Here is a 25,596-nt window from a genome sequence, read left to right as displayed (position 1 = left end):
GGATGTGCAGTTTGCTGTGGCTCTGGACAGAGAGGGCTGACATCTCACCCAACTCCAAATCCCTGGATCCCATCGCAATGAGCCATGCCAGCTGAAGCAGTGTCAAACTCCATTAATTCTGTGGTGTAGATGCAGCCAGTGTCAGCAACACACAATGTCAGCGATACACAACTTCATACTACAGTGATGAGCAGGGCTGGGCCCCTGCAATGGAGGTGCATCTCTAAGCTGCTTTTAAGTGTTGCAGCATCAGCCTCTGGGATCCTGGAATGTGTAGTTGTTGTTTTTTAAAAGGCACAAAACACTGGGATGTGTAGTTTGACAAAAGGTGTGTGCCTCTCTCACCCAAACTGCAGACCCTAGGAGTGTGTGGGATGTTGGATGGAGCCAGCATCAGCCAAAGTGATGCTCCCCATCAGAAGAAGCAGCCTCTTCTTTTGCAGCCTTCCATCCTGAGTCTGGGCAGAGAGGCTGCAGATGGGAAGGATCTCGCCCAGGCTCTTGTTGCCTCGCGGAAGCTTTTGCCAGAGGAGCCACAAGGAAGGAAGGAAGGAAGGAAGGAAGGAAGGAAAGGCAGGTGAGGATCTCCTCCTTTGCTTTCCCCCCTTTGCTTTCCCCTGAGCCCAGGTTTAGGAGGAGGATGCTGAGGATGCTGATGCGCAAAGGGCATCCCCGGCTGGGAGCTTCCTCCTCTTCCTTTGCTCCCTCTCCGTCCTCCTCCTCTTCTCTCTTCTGCTCCTTCCTTTTCTCCATCACTTCTTTTTCTTCCTCTTTCTAGTCTTCTTCTTCCTCCTCTTCCCTTTTCTCCTCCTCCTCCTCCTCTTCCAGGTCTTTCTCACCTTCCCTTATTTTTTCCTCCTCCTCCTCCTCCTCGTCTTTTTTCCCCTCTGCTTGTTTCTCCTCCTTTTTCTTCCTTCTCCTCTTAGTCTTTTTTCTCTTCCTTTCCTCTTCCTCTTCTACCTCTTCTTTTCCTCCTCTTTTACTCTTTCTCTTCCTCCTCTCCTTCCTCTTCTTCTCTTCCTCTTCTTCTTCTTTTTCCTCTTCCTTTCCTCCTCTTTTCCTCTTCCTCCTCTTCTTTTCCTCCTCTTTTCCTCTTTTTTTGTTCCTCCTCCTCCTCCTCCTCCTCCTCCTCTCCTTCCTCTTGTTCTCTTCTCTTCCTTTCCTCCTCTTCTTCTGCTTCTTTTCCTCCTCTTTTCCTCTACCTCCTCCTCCTCTTCTTTCCTCCTCTTTTCCTCTCCTCCTCCTCCTCCTCCTCCTCCTCTCCTTCCTTTTATTCCTCCTCTTAGTCTTTTTTATCTTCCTTTCCTCCTCCTCCTCCTCTTCTTCTTCTTCCTCCCCTTGGACAAACAAATGGGTCCTAGAGCAGATCAAGCCAGAGATCTCCTGGAGATCTGTTGTACTTTGGACATGTCATGAGAAGGCGTGACTTACTAAAAAGATAATAATGCTAGGAAAGGTGAAGTAGAAAGAGAGGAAGGCTGCATGCTGGATGGATGGACTTTATCAAGGAGGCCACAGGGATTGACTTTGCAGGACCTGAGCAGAGCAGAGCAGGACAGAGGGTCCTGGAGGTGTCTCAGCCAAAGGGACACCTTGGCCAGCACCAAATCAAAGGCAGTTAACAACAACAACATCAACAACAACAAACCTAGTGACCACAGAGGAGTTACTGAATTCTAAAGCGGACCACAATGAGATCAAAATAGCCGATAGAATCTCGCTTGAGAATTGTAAACCGACTGGGGCTTCTGATTTTGGTCCTTGGTGATATTTATCATTTATATTTACATTTATCAGCACAGCAACACTCACTTTCATGAAATGGTTACACTCTATATTTTGAAGATATTTTAAAAAGAATTTTTATTATCAAATTTAAAAAACCAACAGTGAATAAAAAGCACAAGCACAAACATGAAACATATGCATACACTATGTCCCATGTACATTCGTTCCAATTTAAATGTAGCTAAGTTAGCATTCATCCAAAATTATAATAGCTTTTATAAGACATTTTTGGAATGTGGATTGTTATATTAGGACCATAATTCATAGTGTATCGGGACCATTATTTCCTCATCTACAACCTCTTGGTATTTCTCTGAATTATAGCATTTAGGACATTTATAAATGTCATTGTATGTGCTGGACTATGACTCTGGAGGCCAGGGCAAAGTCACATTTTCTCAGCCACAGAGGATGGCGATGGCAAAACCTCTGAAGAAAGTTGTCAAGAGAACTCCATGACAGGGTTGCCATAAGTCAAAAACGACTTGGAGGCTCACAACAACAACAACAACGTCATTGCATGTGTTTTCTGTTTCTATTTATATAGTAAAGTATCATATATTTTGAATAATCTTTAACTATTTCAACATGTCCTCTATTTTTGTTTTAGGAAAGAAATCTAGTTCGCCTTCAGATCTGGGCGCTAGAAACACCGAAGCAATGTGGCTTGGGGAATTGTCCAAGGACCTCCTGATCCGGCCATTGACGCGGAACGAAGCTTTTGCCGTTCTCCTCCGCCTGACTATTTTTGGGGCCGCCACCTATTTCAGCATCAAGTGGGTCTCCGATGCCCTGGATCCGACTCGGAAGCAGAGGATACAGTTAAAGAAAAAGGTACGCAGTGATCAAAATTCAAGCGGCTGTAATCATATATAGAACTAATTTCCAGTTCTTCTGCTTGGCTTTTTTTTTTTGAGATCCTATTTGTCATATTTAGCAAACAGATCTGTGATTTCATCTAATAACTAATATTTAGAGCCATGGCATTTAAAGCGGTGCCAAGTTCCATATATTGGGCAGCTATTTCAGAGTGCTGGGCCCAAGTCAGTACGAAGAGCCCTTCATTACAGCTTCAGTATTCTGTGCTGATGCTCACATTCAAACCGCAGCCAGGACCAGAATTCAGACCCTTATTTTTGATTTCCTTTGGCAACAGGCAGAACGCTTGATGAAACAGATTGGAGTGGAGAAGCTGAAGCTGACAGAACATGAGATGACCATTGCCACTCACTTGGTGGTTCCAAGAGACATAAAGGTAAGATGGGAGGCTACTCCATCTCTTAGATATAGGCTTGTGAAAATCTGCTAGTTTCGCTTCCATTGGGTTCTCAGAGCCCTGTTGGGATTCTCACTCCATCTTCCTGGAGCAAAGGAAAAGGAAATCTTAGAAAGTGCAGCTGAATGCAGCATTTAAGTACTTGGAATCGGAAAGACCAAGGGTTTGTCTACATGGGTTATTTCCTCCAATTCCATCCCACTGGCTCACAGTTTATCTGATGCAGGGCCAAAACTCCAAATCTGGTGCACACTGTCTCCATGATGTCTGCACCCCATTTGGTCTTTCATTTCCTTAACCTTACCTTTTGCTCCAGGTTTTCATCTCTCTTTGCAGTTACAATGGGCACCTGCCTTCCCACGCAGTCCCTGCAAGAAGTCTGTTGCTGTGCATTCAGAATGAGGTGCCCAGCATCAATAACATGGCTGGGGGTCTTTTTGTGATCTCAGTGGCAGCTCTAGGTGACAAATGGGGATTGTGTCAGAAGGCAACCACTTCTCGTGGCTGCAGAGAGAGCTTAGGTAATGGGGGCAATTTGGGTCCCAAATACTCCAGATTTTCTGGCCAGTGAAGACAAACCCCAGGTCTTTCATCTCTGCCATCTGAACAATCCTCATAGCTCCTCTCATCCACAGGTCTCTTGGAAGGACATTGCAGGCCTAGACGAGACGGTCAATGACCTCCAGGACACGGTGATCCTGCCGTTCCAAAAGAGGCACTTGTTTCGGCACTCCATGCTCTGCCAGCCCCCAAGAGGTATGTTTTGGGAGGAGGATGCAAGTGATGAATTCACCCTCTCTGCCCCAGATGTTTAAGAAGTGCCTTCTACAGTCTTTTGTGAGAGCCTAGATTTCCCAAGAGGGTTGGCTCCTTACTTGAGGGCCACCTAAAAAGGGGCTGAATATTATTAAGAATGGTATCCTTCCCAGTGGGCAGCAGAATCAAGTGCTCAGGAAATGGAAAGAGAAGCGGTAGGTAGTATGCCATGTGCTCTCTTAGGACTAAAATTATTTTGTTTGTTTGTTGTGTGCTTTCAAGTTGTTTCTGACTTATGATGACCCTAAGGTGAACCTGTCATGGGATTTTTGGGCAAGATTTGGTCAGAGAATGTTGCCATTGCCTTCCCCTGAGGCTGTGATTGTGTGACTTGCCCAAGGACACCCAGTGAGTTTAATGGCCAAGCAAGGAACTGAACCCTGACTTATGTAGGCCTAGACGAGACAGCCTCTCAGCCTCAGGGGAAGACAAGGGCAAAGCTCCACTGAACAAATCTTGTCAAGAAAACCCCATAATAGGCTCTCCTTAGAGTCACCATAAGTAGGAAATGACTTGAAGGCACACAACAACAACAACAACAACAACATGAAAGAGACTGCCAAGATGCCTTATCATCACCAGCCCTGCTCAGGTCTTGCAGACTCAGGACCATGGCTTCCTTATTAAGTTTATCCACCTGTAATGTGGTCTTTTTCTTTTCCTACTACATTCTATTTTACCAAGAATTAGTGCTTTTTTCTAATGAGTCATATCTTCTCATATGTCTAAACTACTACAGTCTCAGATTATTATTATTATTATTATTATTATTATTATTATTATTATTATGTTTATGTTTAATTATATCCTGCCTTCCTCTCAGTATAGGGACTCAAGAAGTCAGTCTAGATTTTCTCTTGGAGAAAATATTGGAGCAAAGCTAAGCAAAGCAAACAGCATTATCAGGTCAAGAGGAGGAGAGACTGTGAATTAGTGTTTGTGCCTTTATATTGTAACCAGGTGTCTTACTTTATGGTCCTCCGGGCTGTGGCAAAACCCTCCTTGCCAAAGCAACTGCCCAGGCATCAGGATGCAGGTTCATAAACCTACAAGCGTCTACCCTGACAGACAAATGGTACGGAGAGTCGCAGAAGCTCACAGCTGCAGTTTTCTCTCTGGCAACAAAGATCCAACCATGCATCATTTTCATAGATGAAATAGGTAACTCCTGTATCTGTGTCTTCCATATCCTAACATTGTTGCTTAAAGATCTGTTCTGACTTTTAATGTTCCACCTGAGTCATCAGCAGTAGTGGGATGGCAAATTGGAAAGATAGGCATTTATCACAGCAACCCTTCATAGTCATGCCTCTAAGGAAAACACAAAAGTTCAGGTAGTTGTGTGGATCCATATTACCAAAACAGCTTCAGTAGTTTTCATTTCTACCAGGAGCAACATTTTGGTAGTGGCTTGTTGTTATGTGTTTTAAATTGACTCTGACTTATAGGGCAGGGCTGGTTACTGCAGGCTCCTAGTAGTGCTTAGGGCTTCTGAAGCCATCTGAAGCCCCAGGATCCCCTGATTTTAAAAGAATTGGACAATTTTTCTCCCCCCAGACTGATCAAAATCGATCAATACTGATGCTAAAAGCAGGTTTTGCCACCCCAATCCCCCATGTCCCTTAAACTTTTTTAAAAAATCAAAAGAGCAAGGCAAAAATTTGGAAAACAGAGTGTCAGGTGCCCTGGTGAAAAATGGCCCTTTCCTCTCTGGAGTTGCCCAGCCCTGGCACAAGGAGAAAGGAAGATGCCCAGACTTTTTGCCCAATCGTTCTTGTTATCCTTCCTGACAGATGCTTTCCTGAGGAATCGCTCTGAGGCTGACCATGAAGCCACTGCCATGATGAAAGCTGAATTCATGAGCCTCTGGGATGGCCTGGAGACTGGGCCCAGCTGCCAGGTACTGCCTAGCAGGAATCACAGCCTCCATTAATACAGTACTGGCCAGAGATGGACCATTCCTCCTTAAACCATATTCAATCCATCTGTGGCACCCTGGTATCAGATATTCAGAAAATTATAAAGCCCAGATCCAGGGTTGGCATACATCACCCCCTGGATTTGGATAAGCTGGGAGCGTATGGATACAAGGGCCAAGATCCTACTCAGTGCTGGCAAAGTGAAAAGCCTTGAAGTTATTGTTGTATGAGAGTGTCCACTGCAGATACTGTACATGAAGTGCTTGCCATGCCAGAACATGATTTCTGTTTGCACAACAGTGTGCAAGGGCTGAGAATTTCATAAGCAGCCTGAATTTATAAAATTGTCCTATTCTGGTGCCTCACCAGCAAGATTGATATAGCAGAATAGTCAGGCCAGTCTGCATCAGGGACAGTCAAACCATCAGTCCAAATGAGAGGATCTCCAAAAGGGCTATCCAAAAGTATAGTCTGCAAACAGAGCAAGGTCTGAGGTTATCAGGCAATACAAAATATGAAAACGAGGTTGCATCTACCTGGAAAGGTTGGTTGTGAGCAACTTGTTGCCTGAGAGAGGTGATGGGATTTATGGTTAGTTGTCAGTATGTAGCTGTTCCCTGATTAATGAACGTCTTGCATTTAAATGCTATGACCTATGCTAGGTCTCTCTCTCTCCCTGTCATGGTGGGTACCATGAGCTCTGCATCTTTTTAAAAGTATATTTTTATTCTATAGAATACCTGATTTAAGATGCTGGTTGTGTTCATTAATAATCTAAAAACTGCACTTTTTTTCTTTAAAGTTTGTGTTTTATTCATATACAGATTGTTTGAATTAATTAAAGCAAATTAAAAATTATCATGGCCTACTTTTGTTGCATTTTAGGTCATGGTGCTCGGAGCAACCAACAGACCCCAAGATGTGGATCCGGCCATCCTGAGGAGAATGCCAACTACCTTCCAGATTGGTCTCCCTGTAAGCAACCCTTACCCCCCACTTTGCAAATTCTGTTCATATCTGCTCCACATCTATCTCTACTTTCCATAGTAGAATCTCCCATTAGGGTGGCCAAACTACATCGCCAAAACAAAGTGATAGATTAACATTAACACTTGTCTATGCTAACACAGAGATATCCAAAATTATAACTATTGTTGTGTGCCTTCAAGCCATTTCTGACTTTGGCAACCCTAAGGCAACCCTATCACAGGGTTTTCTGAGGCTGAGAGTGTGTGACTCAGCCAGGGCTTCCATGGTTGAGTGGGGAATCAAACCCTGATCTCCAGAGGCATAGTCCAACACTTAAACCACTACATCATACTGGCTCTTACAATATAAGATATATTATAAGTTGTAATATAACAGAAATACATGCCTAAATTCTTATAGTTTAAATATTTCCACTCAATGGAAATGTCCCACAGCCAAGTTGAGGTCACAGGAGGTTGCCTGGATCAGTGGCCATTTTGGAGCTAGGCAGTGAAAGGTAATAACACTTTCCTGGATCCTCATGGATCTGGGACACCAGCCTCTCCTTTCACTGACTGTGCTAAGGCACATTCTTGAAAACACATCATGGAGTGCTGCCTTCCTTGTGGAGGAGAAGGCTTGCAAAAGGCGGTAATGAACATCTCCTTTTGCCCTGCCCCAAAAATGCCAAATTGCAAGGTAAATTCGAAGGCCAAGTGGTAGAATATGCACGTCAAACTGAGATTCAGATCATATGCCCACTTCCAAAGATAGTCAGGTTATGTTAGCCCACTTCTTGCTTTGCTTTCCTCCTTAAATCCTATCAGAATGAGTAATTTGTTGTTGTTTCTACCTCAAAACTGGAAAGAAGACCAGTCCTCTCCTAGACTGCCAAGTTTTCAAAATGATCAGTTCAATCATTTTCTGAGTATAAGCCAATATTTACCCTCCACACACGATCTATTTCTTATGGCAGCCTCTGGTTCTAAGTATGCACCAAGTCCTGCTCTCTCTTCTTTCTTCTGGTAGACACAAAGACAACGGCAGGATATTCTGAAGCTCATTCTTGCTGGCGAAAATGTGAGTCTCTCTTTTTTAACCTACCTCTGGATAGAATAGGGCAGGCACATTTTGGCACAGAGTAATCACTGCAGCTTCCATCAGGCCTGGAAAAGCTTTTAAAAACTTCCAGTTTAGATTTCCCTTTTACTTTGGAAGGATAGGAAGTGCTGTCCTTGGTTGTAGGAGAAAATGTCCTCTTGTGGGGATGGCCTCACCATCTCAGCCAGCTTTTATCTCCTTATAGGAAGGGGACAGACGGATCTGGTTTGCTGGTACAGTACCTGGAGGCCTGGTCCTGTTGGGAGCAGATGCCAGGCAACAATCCACAGGGAAAGAGAGGTGGAAACAGGCAGACCACCAACCTCTCTCCTCTCTGAAGTGTAGGGCTATTGGTCAGTGATGGTTCTTTTCCTGCTCTGCTCCATCAGACCAAGCTCCTCCAGGAGCTCATGTGAAGCTAAACGTTTGACTCAAGAGACGCATTGTGTCTTTGAAACAGATGAGCAATGCTGTGAGCTTGAAAGAGCTGGCTGAGAAAACACATGGCTACTCTGGGAGTGACCTGCGGGAATTGTGCCGGGATGCTGCCATGTATCGAGTGTGCGACTATATCCGAAAGCAACAAATGAAGCAGATAGCGTACATGCTGCATGAGGATGGAGATAGCGATGAGGAAAGGTGAGGCTACATTGCATTTCTCTCCAGTAACAGTAACTTTAAAAAGTAGGCAAACATGCTCAAATTCATGATCTAAGGATGTGGACTTTTGAGGGGGAAGGACTTTTAGGCCTATAGTAGTTGGATTCATTGCTGGAATCATCAGTCTTGAGAACATGAGATATATTTCTTGCCAAAATAACTGCACTGTCGTTTCAGCTCTGCAGTTCGACAACATTTATTTCAATTGAGATCCTTTTTTCTTTATTGGGTGCTCAGTGATTTGGAAGAGGAACAGTTGCGGCCAATTACCCAAGTTGACCTATTACTCGCTCTGGAGAAGATGCAGGAATCCAAGATGGCTTCAGCCTCCATGCCAGCACTGAAAGAACCAACTTGGTACTGAGCTTGCCGGCCACATAAAGCCTGGAGACGGAAGATGATCAACTCATTTGGAGTGCAGGGAGGTTATGGCAACTCTTTGTTAGGGAGATGGGGTAGAATCCACATGCAAACTGTAGGAGGGGGATAGGAATCTGGCTGAGATAGTAGATGAAGGACCCTTGCAGATATCTGGAAACACCTATGCCAAAGAAAAGAAGTTGTAAGGGGTGTGAGTGTGCTTGTGTATGTGGGATGGAGGAGGTAAGAGATCATAGCTTTTCAAGAGGTTGTAGAGGAAGGAGAAGTAATAGATACAAGAGAGCAAATGTAATCATGTGTAAGATTTTTGGAGCTATAGTCAGCTCTCCACATATGCGGCTTTGACTTTTGTGGATTTGATTAATAGGTTATCTCTAGGAATCACTAGGTCTGTAGTTTGTATTTCTATACAGCCCTTTTCCTCCGTGAAAGAGGTTCCTCCTCGAAATGACTTTTTCTGTGTTGTTTTCTTTTGAGGCGTTGGCATAGCCTCCTCCAGAATAATTCTATGGTCAAATTCTGGCAGGTATTGACCAGACTTCTGCTAGAGGATCTAGAGATTCCTAGAGAGGTGTTCTCTCAGGTTAAAAAAGGGGTTTTCCCACTTTCTTGCAAATCCTGTGCCCCGAACCCCTGCAAATGTGGAGGGCCTACTGTATTGCTTATTGCATGAGTAAACAGCAGACTCTTCTAAAAGTGGTCCATATAAAAATACTGGTGGTGGGGAGGTTAAAACAAATGTTTAGGTCATGCAATAACTAAGGACCTCTTCATATTTGAAGCATCCTCATTCTTTCTCCAAGTCCTTTCAGCATCTTAAATCCTCCTCCTACTCTCTCATTCTTTTAGAGAAGGCACCGGTTGTACCTCTCCTGTTCTGTAGCTTTTAACACTAATACACTATAAATAAAGCATACAAGATGTTCAGTTTTTAAAAATGGCTGTTACCCCTTTCCTCTAAATTTGGTGCTTCACGAGGAATTTAGGTTCTGTACTGTTCCAGCTTTAGAATCTGAAGACAACTCCTGACTCATCATTGCAGAGATGTGCATCAAAAGATACAAGTGGAAGGCTACTTCTTTCATATTTGCTTGTTCCTCTCTCCCAAAACTTTATTTTTTTTAAAGGGGAGCTTTCACTGCTGACTGCTCTCTATTAGATTTGTCCCTTTGAAGCACACATGCATTTGAAAAGTGTTAGAGGCGACAAACTGATAAACTGAACTATTGCTTCCTATTTTTATTGTGGCATAGCAACTTATAGTAAATAGGTTGCTTTGTCACAATAGAAATACAGAACAGTCGTTTAGTATATCAGCCCAGGTACCGTTTCGAATTCTGAGCCCCTGCCTGGGAAAAGCTATTTTTCAGATTCAGCGTGGCCAAATTGGTTTAGAAAAATAGATTCCCCCAAATGAGTGAAACACATTTCTTCTAGTCTTAGGCAGGCAGGAAGATCATGAATCTTGACTGCATTCTGGAAAATGCTATGGGAAATTTATTCCCATCTAACAGTTACAGATGTGTAGCATGTGTTACATTTATCTATAACTGCTCTTGAAATGTGAGGTGGTTCTCAGGATTAAGAAACTCAAGGCCAAGACAACACCAACAGAAAGCAAAGTGATTTGGTTTATCCTGGAAAGAGATTCCTTATGACATCACAGTCAGAAAGACTGTGCCATAGTAACAAGGGCAATGGCTCTCTCTCCAGTTGCCAGAGATCTGGAGCAAGAGAGCTAAAAGGCCATGAAAAGGAGCTGAGGATTAGTATCAGCAGTGGCTATACCACCAGGGAAAAATATCACAGAGACTGGAGAAGGATTTGGGAGTCCAGAAACTCGCCTCCACATTATCCTTGCCTCATTCACCAAGGACTTTTCAATCTGCACTGGAAAGAAAGACACTCAGTAAGTATCAGCATCCTCACCTCCTCTTTTCTTGAAGTACTCCATCTCCCCTGGGCAAAGCACATTGTGTGATGGAAAGCAAGCACACCTCCCAGATTCTGCTCCTCTGAAGACTAACAGCCAAACTAAAGGTTCGAAAGGTGCCATTAACCTGCTCCGGAAAGTAGAGTCTTTCTTCGTCCCAACTTCTGAACCGGTTGCAAAGTAACCTTAAGCCTAACACCCTCATCGTCAGCAAATGACCGTCTGGCAGCAATACATCCATAACTTTGTGAGAGCTGGCATGTGTTGGGATGCTGCCGTTGTTTCTATAGCTCAACAGCAACTCCTAATAGCCCACCAAGGCGGCATCTTGGCCCGAATGACCAAAGCAGAGATAGAAGCCCTCCTTGGCAGAAACCGGGATATCCTTCTCACCGAAGGGCTGACACTTGGTGGCCTCAAGTGTTTGGTTATACGTGACAATCTCTACGCAGATGCCCATTACCACACTATGGAACTCCGGACCAAACTTGTTGGGGACAACGGCACCCGAGCAATCGCCGTAGTCCTGGTCAATCCTGTGTGCCTCATCCTCATTGGGGAGAAGGGGATTCAAGGAGGAACACTCAGCTTGAAGGCTTTTCAAACCGCTCAATCCATCAAAGAAAATTACAACAACAAAACCGCGTGGTGAGTGACCACCACGACACTGGCTGCCACATTCTTCCTTTATCAGGATGAATTCCAAAGGGTGACATTCTCTTCTCTCTCCTGTACCTTCCTTGACTTTGAGGCTTTGAAAGGAGAATCCTGGCAACCGCTAAATGGGGAGTGCAGTGTCCTATGGGCTTGTGGATGAAATATTGAGAGTCCAGGTGGGTCACAGCAAACAGTATCATGACAATAAGCATACAGAAAATGAAAGAGGTCACCATTCCTTCCAGCATTTCTCTGCTCCAAATTCTCAGTGGGAAAAATACACCTCACTACAAAGAACCAAGCAAGGATCCAATGGGATCACATACCAGCGATAACAGGACATTTTATGGGCCATTTGCTACAGCAACAAGTTGACGGTTCATCTGGAAACACAGCTTTTGGACATTTCAAAGAGAATGCTGGTGAAATCTGGGAGTTGGAGAAATGTGTGAAGACAATTTCAGCACTTGTTTTGTGTCAAGAAAGTTATTGAATCAAAGAAAGTATCAATATATCCCACCCAGGCTGAAGCACACTTGCACACTAGTGTCTTCTTGAAGTGCCCTTGGACTAAAGCGATCAGCTGAAACCAAGTTAGCAGCGCAAGCTGCCATCTGAAAAAACAGTGTGGGTTTGTGAGCAGCTGTTAAGACACTGCAAGTTCAGCTTTTACCTATTAATAAATATTTCTTAAGGTATTCTCCTTGCCTTTTAACTGCAAAGAAGAGGGGGAAACACAATTGATTTTTAGGTATGGGCATTTAAGTTGAAAGCAAGGAAATCCTCAAAGATCAAGGTACCCAGTTACACCACAGTTACAGTGCTAGATGTGATGGCCCCATGTAAATATTTGAAAGGATGTCATAGTGAAGATGGAGCAAGTTTATTTTCTGCTGCTCCAGAGAATAAGACACAGAGCAATGAATGCAAACTAAAGGGGAGTAGATGCCTCCTTGACATTAGGAGGTACATCTTGATAGTAAGAGCTGTTTCAACCAAGGCTGGATGGCCATTTGTCAAGGGTACTTTGAGTGTGTATTCCTGCATGGCAGAAAGAGGTTGGACTGGATGACCCATGTGGTCTCTTCCAACTCTATGATTTATTGTTATTGTGTGCCTTGAAGTGGTTTCTAACTCATGGTGGCCCTAAGATGAACCTATCGCATGGTTTTGTGGGGCTGAGAGTGTGTGATTCGCCAAAGACCATGCAGTGGATTTCCATGCTGAGGAGGGATTCAAACTCTGGTCTCGAGTCTACACCACATTGGGCCTTGAGGGGAATGTTATCTGTCATAAATACAAAGTTGGCAAGCGAGAGGGAGCTAATTCTTGCTAGGTGATCAGTTTGATCCCCTAAAACTCAACACTTGTCAGCCATACATCTTCCCAGTTCTTTATTTTGCTAGATCCCATCACCCACAATGGCCAACCAGGCCACTCTGCAAAGTTCACAAGGTGACAATGAAAACACAACTCACACTAGCAATTGGTCTTTATCACTGTTCTTTCCCAACAGCTGGTACTCAAGACTGAAGGTACAATGCGTGGATTAAAAAAATCAGTGGATATGGAGGGTTGACTGTATAAGCAGCTTCTATAAACACCCCAGCTAGTCCCCATTGGTAACCATACCCTCCATGAATTTGTCCTACCCCTTTCTAAAGCCATCAGACTCAACATCTTCTGATAGTGAGATCCATAAGTTAATGTTGCACTGTGAGAAATACTTTTTGCCTGTCCTGAGCTTTTCCCACCCATCAGTTTCATGGGATGACTTCAGCTTCTGGTATTTTGAGAGAACAATAATCTCCCTCCTGCTTTCTCTTCCTCTTGAATAACTTCAAAATTGGATAAAAACCAGTTAAGTCCCTTCCATTTTTATTTAGAGGCCCATAGCCACCAGATGGAGCCTAAAGCTTTATCAGTAAGACTCGGCCTTATTGAAAAGCAGTGCTTTGATTTCAATATTGTTAATGCGGAGGATTGTAGATAGTTCGTTTATCTGACTCATGTAAATTCCTAACTGCTCCGAATTTAAAAACAAACAAGCCCAAACACTGGTTCTTAGATACAGCTGAGTACAGATGAGGAACATTTGATTCGCAAAATGTATAAATGATTAACAATGGAAATGGAAGAAGCACATGCTAAAGAGTGTGTGATAAAATGGGCCAATGGTATTGTTTATTGTATCTCGGTCAGTGAGAGAAAATGTGGTCAATGGGAGTAATATTTACATTATGTTTTGATCCTAAATAAAGTTTTTATGAGGTGCCTTTGGCATTTGGTGCTTGAGATACTTGGAGATGTATAAAGGGGTTAGTAATGTCTGCTGGAAGTGTGAATAACCAGGAATGTTCTACCAATGTGTGGTGGACATGTGATAATGTGAAAAGGTTTTGGACTTTGATTCATAGATATGTTGAAGATACATCCTAAATTGAAACCTGAACTTTATTTTGGGGACTGTTAGATAAACAAGTGGAGATTAAGTATGGGGGAATTACACAATATATGATCATGGCTGTGAAGGACAAAACAACCCTGACGAAGGAAGATTAGATATTGGAATTGTATGATTTAGCTGAGATGGATAAGTTGACTCTCTTAACTAGAGAGAAATCTCTGAGTAATTTAAATAAAGTTTGGAAACCAGTCATTGCTTTCTTACAGCTAAAACAGGGGAAATGTTCAGTAGTTGGATTTGAAGATTAGTAGAATTAACCAGTAATAGAAACGTAAGGGATTGATGATAGAGGAAGTTTGATATCATATCATATACAACTATTAGCTGAAAAGTTGGAAGTCATTATTACCCCCTTTTCCTTTTAGTAGCGTGTTTATATTTTAATGTTTATCTATGTTGGGTAGGTATACATTTTTTTTCTTTTTTGTTTGTTTTATGTAATTCCATTATATGTGATTTTATAGTATATAAAATTTCTCTTCCTAATATATTTTTAAACATGTGCTCCATAGAAACCTCTGAAAACACATTGTCTTGCTTTCCCCAGACACGATAAACAGTAACTGAATTAGAACTTTCTTGCCATCATACCTACATGAAAAAAGCAGACTAGGGGATGAATGCAGGACTGCTCTCTGGCAAAGTCAGAGTGTTAATATATGCAAATACTCACTCTCAAATTAGTGATACTGTACCTTTATTTTTGTACAATCCCACATTTTGCTCTACTTGACTTCCATGACTGGAGGAAGGGAGAGCAAAGCCCTGGGAACATACCCATCCACAGCATTTTAATCCCCTTTGCTCCTGTTGCAGTGTATGGCTGTAGCCACTCAGGCTGAAAAAGCCCAGGGAGAAAGGGCTTCATCTTCAGTTCTCAGAGAGATTTGAAATAGGAGTATCCCCTTGCTCTTCTGCAGGAAGTGGATACTGAACAACAAACCTCTACCCCAGCCTCACACATGTCACACTGTGTACTGTTTTTTGTTATGCTCAGTGGCAATATGAGCATTCTACAAATAAAGTTGCCTCTAAACCAGACCAGTGAAGGTCAGTGCACAAAGCTTTTGCCTTCTACAGCTACTGGAACAGCCCCTAACTCTTGAGGATTGAGCACTGCCAGATGTCACAAAGTTCCCTTCCGCTATAGCATGATTGATCTTGTCTAGGAGAGTCTTCCTTGGAACACCTCTGAATTCATCTTCTAAGGAACAAGGCACTTCTGGACAGCCCACATCACCACTGTATATAATAAATCTCCAGGAACGTTCAGCAAGTTTGCCACAGGCCTTTGCCACAGGCCATTCTTCTTCTCTATCGATGCTTGTGTTCCAGCAGGGATTCAAAATCTGGTGCACAGACCAGCTTGTGCTTCACATGGCCCAGGACAATCATTTCGCCACTTCTGTTGTCGCCAATGCCCACTGATACCAGTTCCTTCCAAGATAAAGAAAGGTTGGTGTTACTACCAAATCCTATTCAAAGCTGTGCATAAATAACATGACTGGTCAAAGATACTTTTGTGTAGCAGTCATTGTCCCAGCAAGCAAGGGAGGCAGCCACCTCAGGCAATGCATTTTGAGTACCACAAATAATGGGGGCAAATAAAGGGTCAAATGTCCCTTGCTTTAAAGTAACTTTGTGAGAACAGCCCTGCTGGACCAGCCAACAGTGGAGAGCCAGCAGCTCCTGGGGAAGGCCACAGAAAGAACAACAGCCCTTCCAACGCCTAAAAATGGGGAGGTGGGGTTCTTCTTTTATCATTAGCTAGAAAAATGGACTTTGAAGAAAGGTATTATTATGATCAATAAGACATGTTTTCTGAGCAAGCCATACCTGGAGGAAGGAGCAGGGGGTCCCCATGGTCACATCCAGAGTGATTCTGCCTAGAACAAGTTGCACCTTCCCTGATTTGCGGATCAGCAGCTTCCCAACCTGCCCTTCAGACAGGCCCCCTAAGGTACAGATGTTCTCTGCCTCCTTGTTTTCCTGAAATCATGCAAGGTTACAAGCAGTTTATAATCTTTGTAGGTACCAATTTTACAGTATTTAGTAGCTCTCCTTGTGCCCACCACGTCTGAGAGCCCATGTAAAGAGTACTCTCAGTGTCTCTGCCTTTGCTGGCATATGGCCAAAGTTGGCTGTGCTCATCTGTGTTCAAGAAGTATAATAAAACCAAAATTCTGCCCCTGAACAAGACAAGCAGCTCCTGCAAAGACTAGTATGAGATGAAAATTCAGCAACCTTGACCTTGTTTTTCATTTACATATTTTATTCTGTACCTGCTGGGCACAGGCTGGGGCAAGAAGCATAACTGCATGGTTAAAAGTCATTACCACCACAGAAAAATCGAGCAAGCGCCCTGCCTACTGATGTGCCTCAAAACATTCTCTAAAGTGTGTATCTCTTAAACCATAAGGTCTACACTTTTTAAAGTGTAGTGCAAGAAGGAAGTTGTGCAGCCTGCACTACTACTGTGGGCATTTCTCCTGCCCTCTTGCATTTCTACTCATGGTGCTAAGATTAGGAACATGTGCCATTAAACTCCTATCCATCCTGTATGACATCTTACTCCATCATGAGTAATCCCATACCTGGTTCTTCTCCTGCTTTATCACCATCATCTGCCCATCCTCATTCTGCACCTCTGTCTTGACTGTTTTGGAGTCCTGGGTGGATGGCTGCCCCGGTAGTGTATCTGGCAGCTGCAGAAAGAGGAACTCATCCTCCTTGCAGAGACTCAACCTTTGCAGCAGCTCTGCCACCGACACATCCTGAGGGAAGGGAGGAGGTGCCTTTGCAGGAGTTGCTCTGAGGGCAGGTGGTGGTTCTTCTTCATCATGGGGCTCCTCTTTCACTAGAATAAGGCCCAAGGGAGGCAGGATTATAGAACTGGCAGAGATTAGCTGTCCCCTTCCCAAAACAAATCTCTCAGCTTCCCTAAAGCCACGTTACAACAAAAATGAGATTCCAGCTCATTCCTCCAGCCATTTCCAGTATACTTCAGATATAAGTTGCTATAGAAGTAAACAATGATTCTAATATTTGCCATGAACAGCCTCCAAGATGAAACAAGGTTCTCTGGGCCAGAGGCGCTAGAACAATTAGTCCAGTACTCCATTTGCAACTGTGGTGAGCCAGATGGAAGGCAAAAAGACAGAAGCCCTATCGTTTATCCCAATGTTCAAAGATCTACTTTTTCTGACATGGAAAGTTCTAGGCATATCCTCAATGAATTTATGAGCTTTTTAAAAAGCCATTTTGCCCAGCAGCCGCCACAGCATTAGCAAGGTCTACTGCTGTCTGTCCTGCTATCTATTCTGAATCTCTTGCCTAATTACTTACAGCAAGAGTAGGTAAAGTATGGTCCCAAGGCCATTTCTGTGATCTCCAAGGCTAACCTCAGTATTGGGGGCCTAGAGTGGAAATGCTCCCAGGTGGCTGATAGCAATTTCACAACATTTTGGGGGTATTTTCGGGAGACCACTCACAGCAAAAAGCCCAATAGCATCACTTCAGGGACATTGTTGGCTAGTTCATGGGAAAAAACATAAACATAAACATCTGAACCTCTCAGCCCAATCTCACCCTCCAGGTGATTTCCCTACTCTTAGTTAAAGGCTTGCCTAGTGAGCTGGATACTTAGAAGATCCTTTAATAGGGTCCAGGAAATATATGTATCTTTTGTCTTAGTAGATCTGGGAAGGCTGCAAATTTTACACATGATGGAATGACCCCACAAGGATCTTCCCCATAAATCCATGTGCCTTCTGGCTGATTCAAGCGACCTACCTTTCACTGAAGAGAGATCTACCTCCATCTCCTCCTCCTTAGGGCTGGAGTGCAAAGGCTTGACATCCTCTTGATCATCCTCTTTGAAAAGCCAGCCTGAATGAGCCAGAGGCAGCTGCACAGGCTTGTTTCGAATGTCATTTTTCAAGCCTGGGTCATCAATGAACTGGCAGAAGAGACAGAGAAAAAGGAAAGATTAAAAATGAGAGCGATCCCTGATGCTTTATTTCAGGGTTTCTCTATACGCATGAATGTGTGTGTATGTGCGTGTGTGTTTAAAATGAAAAAGAAATATGGATAGACTGGTTGTGTAGTAGAATGGGGCATAGACACACACTGGTGTGAATACTACAAAAGCAAGTTCATTCAAGCCTCAGATTTTATATAATATTTCATCAGCAATTGGCATGGTGTACAGAAGTAACTTCCAAGACCCTCCCATCCCCCTGTTCCAGGAAAGATTTCACAGACTCAAAGAAAGGAAAAATGACTGAGCTGAATGAAAAACAGATGATCACTAGCAAAGAAGAGTGTCTGATTTCAGTGAACTGAAGCACTCACCTTTTAAAGAATGCTCACATCCCTGTGTGAGAGGCCAAAACATAGGACCCTCAAGGAGGCTTACAAAGGGTTCAACAAGGAAACAAATCAACTCTAGACTAGGCCACACCTGCAGTCTCAACACCTGCCAAAACAATAGTTTTCCCAAGCTTTCTAAGACATCATGACAGCACAAGCCTGGCAGGATTCCAAGGGAAATGAACTCCACAAAAAGAAATCCACCACTGAGGCTAGGTTGTTCTGCCTCATTCTGCAGATGGGGGCTCACAGAAATGATGTTTCTTCCCACAAAAAATGTTGGGATAAAATTTTTAAAAGATTCAGAGACATCCAAATTGTTTAGAAACAAAAGTTACAGCAAAAATTTTCCTAAGATACAAGGTGACTAAACATTCAGCACAAGGTATTGAAAATACATGGTGAATATCGGAAAGCATTTTTTGAAAAGCAGCATCGGAATTTAGCACCTTCCTGGATGTGAACCAGAAGAAGGAGGCAAGAGGAGTGAGTGGCAGGAAAGTCTGCCAATGGCCATGCTAATTTCACACTTCAAAGTGGCAGAAGACACCACCACTTCCAAAAGAAGAGAACAAAGAAGTCTTAAATGAGCTGGCTGCTAAGGTTACGGCCTCCATTTTTTTAAGTTCAAAAATTTAATGTAGACTCTTGTCTCAAATGCAGCTCTCCCAAAACTTACATCATCCTTCTCCAGCATGCGCAAGATGTGCTTGGTCTCCTCATCTGTCTCCCTTTTTTCTTTCTTTATGTTGATGATGTGGGATGGGCCAAAGTCAGACACATCCACAGTCTTATCCCAGGTACCTGTGTAGAAAACAACAACGGGATATCTGTAATCTTTCAAGTGGTAACTTAGTTTGTACAGTGTACAGTACAGTCAGCCCTTCTTATACATGGATTTTTTTATACACGGATTCAAACATCCACGGTTTGAAAATATTTTTTAAAAAGTATAAATTTCAAATATCAAAGCTTGATTTCCCATTTTTTATAAGGGACACCGTTTTGCCATGTCATTATAGTTAATGTGACTTGAGCATACACGGATTTTGTTATCCACGGGGAATCTTGGAACCAAACCCCAGCGAATAACAAGGGTCCACTGTACTTCATTTGGACAGCACAACTGGAAGTGGTCTATGCTGAAGTCTCTAGATTAAATTATTCCCTAAAAACAAAGTCAGAGAGGTCTGACCGTTGACTTCACTGTGCTACATCTTCAGCTGTACAAGCAAAGACAAAGGACAAGGGCAGGGATGGGGGCAAGGAAGTTTCTAGGCCATATTTTACTTAGTTAATACTGTATATCATGAACAGTAAAATTAGAAGTCAACTGCTCTGCAGTTACAAGTTATGCTCAGCAGCACTTCCAGAACATTATTACTGATGTGCTACTGGATTGGCTTTAATGTTTTAATGAAGACTTTGTATTTTACCTCATATACTGGGTCACTGATATCCACTGGGTTCCCAGACCCTTTGTGGATACCAAAATCCATGAATGCTCAAGCATCATTATATACAACGCTATAGGAAAATGGTGTCCTTTATATAAAATGGCAAAATCCAGGTTTGCATTTTATTTCCGTGGAGGAGAATATTTCCAATCTGTGGGTGCAGAGCCCATGGATATGGTGGGCTGATCTGTAGCATGAATCTTAATGAGATGAAAGAAACAAGCACCTATAGGCTTTCCTACTTCAGATGATGTTGTACTTAATACATCATAGAAAATAAAGATTTAATCCCATGGTGCAGGTTGGGATTAAAGGTGGATCCTGGATTTTCAATGACAATTATTGCAATATTTTGTATGCACCAAGCAGGGCAAAATAACATCTCTCACAGCTGATAAAGAAGCAATGCTTTACCGGCTGCCCAGTTTTATATCACTGATTGCAACATCCCCTCTGCCATGTACCCATCTGCATTTGTTCGGCCTGCTTGCCAATATGGCTTCAGCTTTTGCTCTATTTACTACCACAACTGAATTTATGATTTACTATCACCCCAAAAGGATTATATACACGTAACTGAAAGCAGAAGCAAACTGTTTCTGCTTATATCCCTCAGGATTTTTAGAGAGGACATCCTGACAGTTTACTCAAAACACTTCTGTAACAAAGCTAACTGATATTCCTGTTCTGTCATTTGGAAATGTACAGCAGAAGCCATTCCTGTGAGTCCACACAAATAAGCAAGGATCTGAAAGTAAAAGAGCAAAGCTGCAAACCTGGACGGTAGATTACATGGCCTTATTATTTATGCTGATCTTTCACATACCTTTCTTTTTCATCATTTCTGCTGGACCTTGCTCAAAGATGGAGTGAGATTGGATGACCTCTGGCCTCCCTCTGCCTCGTCCATGACCATCTCTCTGCCGATCTCGATCACGCTCCTTCTTCTCTTTCTGGACAGAAACATCCTCTTTTGGCCTAAAGGGTAGCCACCAAAACCAATTCACAAATGGGGTCAAATGTTGTTGTTCTTCTGGGTCTTCAAGTCGTTTCTGAATTATGGTGAGCCTAAAGTGACCCTACTGTAGAGGTTTCTTTGTAGGTTTTGTTCAGAGAGGGTTTGCCATTACCTTCTACTGAAAGAATAGGCCTTGTTCCAAGTCACCCAGTGGGTTTTCATGGGTTGATCAGGGACTCGAACCCTGGTCTCCTGGGATCCCAATCCAATACCCAAACCACTACACCACTACACTTGGGGATCAAAGTTACCTATTTTTTTTCTTAAGATACGCTTCAATATACTCAGAAGACTCTCAAGCCCTTTTCTGTCAGTAGCTTCAAAATATACTTTATTTGATGAGTAACAGTGAAATCAAATGTGTAGAAATAGGATGCCATACATTCTTTTCTGGATTGCATCTCTGTACTGCAGATGAAGCATCCATTACATGTCTCAATACCATTCACTATAATAAACTTCTTCCATTTGGAAAGCTAGCATGTCAGCAAGAAGACCAAACTAAAATCCCTCCCACGTAAGTGCCTCCAGTGCATTAAGGCTTTTCATTCCCACAATAGCACCCCATGGAGATAATATCTAAAGGCCACTTACTCTTCTTTGATTTTCCTGCTAATTATGTTGGGGGCAAAAGTTTTCTGTTATAAAGAGAGAGAGAGAAAAGAACTGATATGGTTAATTTTTCAAGACTGAGATTTCTCATAAAAATACATTTTGTAAAATCAGGGCTCTAATTCTCCAATCAGGATTCTCAGATTTGTAGGAAGGAAGTAACACAGTCTTATAAGCTTAATAACGTTCAGAGGAATGAGGAAAATATGTATTTTACAATCTTCCAGCATCTAGAAGAAGGTGCCTCTATGCTCTGTCTGTCTTCCAGACCCTTCCCAGCTTCTGCTATTGTTTTCTCTCATGTATCTCCAGTGGCCATTATCGCCACATTCCTTTCTTCTTTCCAAAACAGATTCTGAAATCTGCAAATACTTAAAGTGGGTTCAGAAGGAAGCATGGAAAATGGTTGAGTTCAAATATAAAAAAAGCAGATTTTGCATTAAGTACAAATTTTGCATTAAATGTCCTTTATGTTTTTTCAACAGAGTACTGTAGCTTTGTCTACAGGATACTTCCGTGAATCCACTCCTAGGGAGGGAAGTATATCACAATGATATAAAGGAGAAATCACTATCATAACGGCTTTTCAAGGTTTTTGCTAACCTCATATGATCATATATTTGTGCTGGCATTATGAGTCCCAGAAGCAGTCCTCAAATACTGTGTGAAGTGGAATGGGATGTCCAGGTTTCTGACAGTTTCCTAGCAAGTGTTATAATTAAATCTCAACGCATTTCAGATACTGGGCTCCTGGGCCATCATGTGCCTGGGATTTTTCCAACCCCTCTTGGCTTCCCTTCCTCGCATTATTACAACCCAACAGGTATCCCTATAGTGAGTGTAATTTGCTCACTTTTCACAGAGATGGACCAAAATATCTGACTAACTTCCAAGCATACTGGAAAAACATGTTTCAAACAGCAATGTCAAAATGAACATGGAACTGGCCCTACTGCATTTTAAGCTCAGAAAATATATAGTGAACATTCAAGCCATAATCCTATAAATTTCTAAGGAGGTATAAAATCACATTCTCCTTTGCGCTCGGGGCAGTAAAACAAAGTTATTAAAAGTATACTGAAATTATTACTGGGCACACCTCCTTTTCACTGCTTTCAAACCAAACGAAGACTGAAAAGAACCTCAAGAAAACAATTTAGCATCCAACAGATCAGTTCCAGGAGGTAACAAATTTAATCCCTTTCATATGAAAGCCATTAGCCTCTCAGGCTCTTGCCAAATAGGTCAGGTTAATGTCAACAGCCTTCCAAATTTTCCATAAAGCTACATTTTAGCTGGCAATTGATACTTCTTCCACCTGGAAACCATCTATCTATCTGTTTTGATTACTTTGTTTGCTGTTGATTGAAGAGCACTGGACTGAATTAGCACTTCCAGATAATGCAAGGAGGTCCTTTTAAGCCAGGGCTCACTCAGACTACCTGAGCCTGCTTCCAAAATCTGCGTGAACTGCTTTCAACGCTTGGATTTTCAAATTTTCCACATCAGCTCATCTTTTCCGAGTCCTTCCATGCAAAGTCAAGCATGAGTTGGGACAGTGTGGCCTATGGGTTGCTTGTGGCCCTCATTACTGTTCTTGGGGGCCCTAAGAGCTCCATGTTTTTAAAAACCCTCCCCTCCCACACACACAATGCACTCCAGGGAGCATGTAAGGTAATTCTGCCATGCTTTGGGGCACTGAAGTGGCATTTCTTCTAAGAGACAGTGAGCTGGGAGTTGACTTTGAAGTCCTTCCTCTTGTAAACAAAAGGCTTCTTGTAATTCTTAAGACACCAAGAAGGGCCCAAGAGCATAGTGAAATTGCCCCCAAGGAGCATGGGGGCAGAGGGCAAAAATTTGGGATGTTGCCTTCCAACGTCTCTTGGAGGGTCAATGCAGGCCTCTATGTCCCACAGTTGTCCACTCTTTCAGTAGAGCATTACAAGGAATGTTCCAAAATGTGCTCTCAGTTAATGGAGGGCACCGGTCAATTTTATCTGGTGGCACTGGTCAGTTATATCTTGTGCCACCGACCCTCCAAGTAATAATTGTGACCTTTAGAACACTGATATGATTGATAGCAGTGGCTATTTTCCAGAACCTCCAATAACTTTCTCAGCAACTTCCAAGGTTTGAGGAACATAACTACCACTGCTGACAATTTATGACATATCTACTAATCACTAAATTCTACAAAACCTGCCTTCGACTTATACATCAGGTCAACCTATAGTGAAGTATATACTGTGATTGTCTCCCGTTTCAATCACTCTATATAAGACTGCATTATAAGCCCCCAAATCAGTCTCTGACATTTGCTGGTATCTGATGGTTCAGAGGACAAAAATATTATGTGGTACACACATCATTCACAGCGTAAACCAGGTATATCTCACTGCTTACTCCCAGGTTCTGGCAAATCAGAAATGGTAAGAATACTCTTGAGTAGGAGTTTCGATATTATGGACTAATTAAGTCTTACTGTTAAAAGAGGTAGATAAGTGGGAATCAAGAGTTGCCGCAACTGTCTGTCCTCTGCCCTGATCCTTTATCTACATGGGAGTCTCCTTTCTGGATCGGACAAGAAAATCCTTCTGGTTCTGCTCTTCTAATTGCATCCTTTGAATGTGGAAAAGGGTTTCTTACATGCTTCTCCCTTCATTAGACACCTACCTTTTTCACTCCGCCAAGGGTAAGGTCCCGAGAGCGGATGGAGGGCAGGCGGCCTGGATTTATGGGGGCCGTGGGTCGCCTTCCTATCAGCCCTCGTGGGGCGTTAAGCGTGGGCCGGATGCTGCCGGGGTTCCCAGGATTGCTGCTTGAAGGCCCTTCTGACATCTTGAATTATCTGCCAAGAGAAAACAGGTTTTAAAAAAAGTTCTTTAAAACTCTCAACTGCCCTGGTTCAATGCTGGGGAATTCTGGGAACTGTAGTTTTGTGAGACATTGAGCCTTCTCTGTCGGAAAGCTCTGGTGCCGTAATAAACAACAGTTTCCAGGATTCCCTAGCACTGAGCCAGGGCAGTTAAAGCGGTCTCAAACTGGATTATTTCTGCAGCGTGTTCTGGACCTATATTGATGTTGCTGTTTCCGATTCATGGCAACCCTAAGGCGACACCGTCATGGGGTTTTTCTTGCCAAGTTCCTTAAGAGGAGGTTCACCATGGGCATCCTCTGAGGCTGAGAGTGTGACTTTCCTACGGTCACCCAATGGGTTTCTATGGCCTGAATTCGAACCCTGGTCTCCGGAGTCATAGTCCAACGCTCAAACCACAGAGGAAAATAAATACAGTGATGCTATACCTTCTCCATTATATTGATGCCTATTTGCTCACTGCTGCAAAATAATAATAATAATAATAATAATAATAATAATACATATTTTATTTATATCCTGCCTCTCCATCAGGATCGAGGCGGCTTACAATAAAAAAATATAACAATATAAAATACAGCAATATAAAATAAAACATATTATTCCTTCCCATCAACAGAACAATTAAAATTCCATATATATATATAATAGTGTGTGTGTGTGTGAATTGTACTGAAACACAGTAGTATCAATAGAGCACAGTGGTTTGAGTGTGGGACTGTGACTCTGGAGACCTGGGTTCGAATCGTGGCTCAGCCATAGAAACCCATTGGTTGACCTTGGGCAATAAGTCACACTCTCTCAGCCTCAGAGGAAGAAACTGGCCAAGAAAACCCCATGATAAGGTCGCCTTAAGTCTGAAGCGACACGACAACCACCTTCCCGCCCCCAATAAGAGAAAAAACACCCCCATTTCCCCTCAAACCAACCGAAGATCCGACGCTGACTCCAAACCATCAACTCATCCTCTTAGGACGACGAGGGCCCAGTTTTTCCTAGTGCGCATGCGCGGGAGTACGAGCAAAAAGCGTCGGCCATCTTTGAACAGGGCAAATCCGCCCTCTTCCCCGCGTCTCTGATGATAACAGATGATGGCGCATCCGCCATTTTTCTTATGGGCACGTTCTTCTTTGCCGTTCTGCCCTTTTGACACGCCCACTTTAACTGTCATGGCTCCTCCCAATGGAATCATGGGATATGTAGTTTTAGTGCGGTATTCAGCCTCTGGTGTGTTAGATAGCTCTCTCTGGTGACCAAACATGTTGTTGTTGTGTCCCGTTTTCAAGTGTTAGGCTT

General features: G+C 42.9%; 3 protein-coding genes across 4 annotated transcripts; 2 read left to right on the top strand and 1 right to left on the bottom strand.

The window, feature by feature from the left end:
* The first annotated feature begins 269 nt into the window (after positions 1-269).
* On the top strand, positions 270-12,528 carry LOC121932393 (outer mitochondrial transmembrane helix translocase-like). 2 transcript variants are annotated; one of them, XM_042470979.1, is made up of 10 exons: positions 270-577; positions 2,399-2,622; positions 2,945-3,043; positions 3,700-3,820; positions 4,841-5,041; positions 5,674-5,780; positions 6,685-6,774; positions 7,798-7,848; positions 8,330-8,508; positions 8,767-12,528. In XM_042470979.1, exons 1-10 carry the CDS (start codon positions 478-480, stop codon positions 8,891-8,893), a joined length of 1,299 nt encoding a protein of 432 aa, XP_042326913.1. In that variant the 5' UTR covers positions 270-477; the 3' UTR covers positions 8,894-12,528. The 2 variants fall into 2 exon arrangements, with proteins under 2 accessions (XP_042326913.1, XP_042326914.1); XM_042470980.1 differs by lacking the exon at positions 8,767-12,528 and adding an exon at positions 8,075-8,222 and having other exon boundaries at positions 8,330-8,501.
* Positions 11,058-11,495, top strand: LOC121933975 (profilin-2-like). Its single transcript, XM_042473956.1, has one exon. It carries the CDS (start codon positions 11,058-11,060, stop codon positions 11,493-11,495), a length of 438 nt encoding a protein of 145 aa, XP_042329890.1.
* A 2,114-nt stretch (positions 12,529-14,642) lies between the features above and the next one.
* On the bottom strand, positions 14,643-25,351 carry POLR3D (RNA polymerase III subunit D). The gene is made up of 9 exons (XM_042476400.1): positions 25,230-25,351; positions 24,099-24,273; positions 21,408-21,451; positions 20,622-20,773; positions 19,018-19,142; positions 17,760-17,925; positions 16,562-16,824; positions 15,804-15,956; positions 14,643-15,404 (listed from the first exon to the last, which is right to left on the bottom strand). The coding sequence occupies exons 2-9, from the start codon at positions 24,261-24,263 to the stop codon at positions 15,282-15,284; spliced, it is 1,191 nt and encodes a 396-aa protein (XP_042332334.1). The 5' UTR covers positions 24,264-24,273; positions 25,230-25,351; the 3' UTR covers positions 14,643-15,281.
* Positions 25,352-25,596: the final 245 nt, after the last annotated feature.

The sequence above is a fragment of the Sceloporus undulatus genome, chromosome 6 (assembly GCF_019175285.1).
Source record: "Sceloporus undulatus isolate JIND9_A2432 ecotype Alabama chromosome 6, SceUnd_v1.1, whole genome shotgun sequence".
Taxonomy (NCBI): domain Eukaryota; kingdom Metazoa; phylum Chordata; class Lepidosauria; order Squamata; family Phrynosomatidae; genus Sceloporus; species Sceloporus undulatus.
Note: the sequence above shows the minus strand (reverse complement) of the source record. Positions and strands in the feature narration are given on the sequence as shown.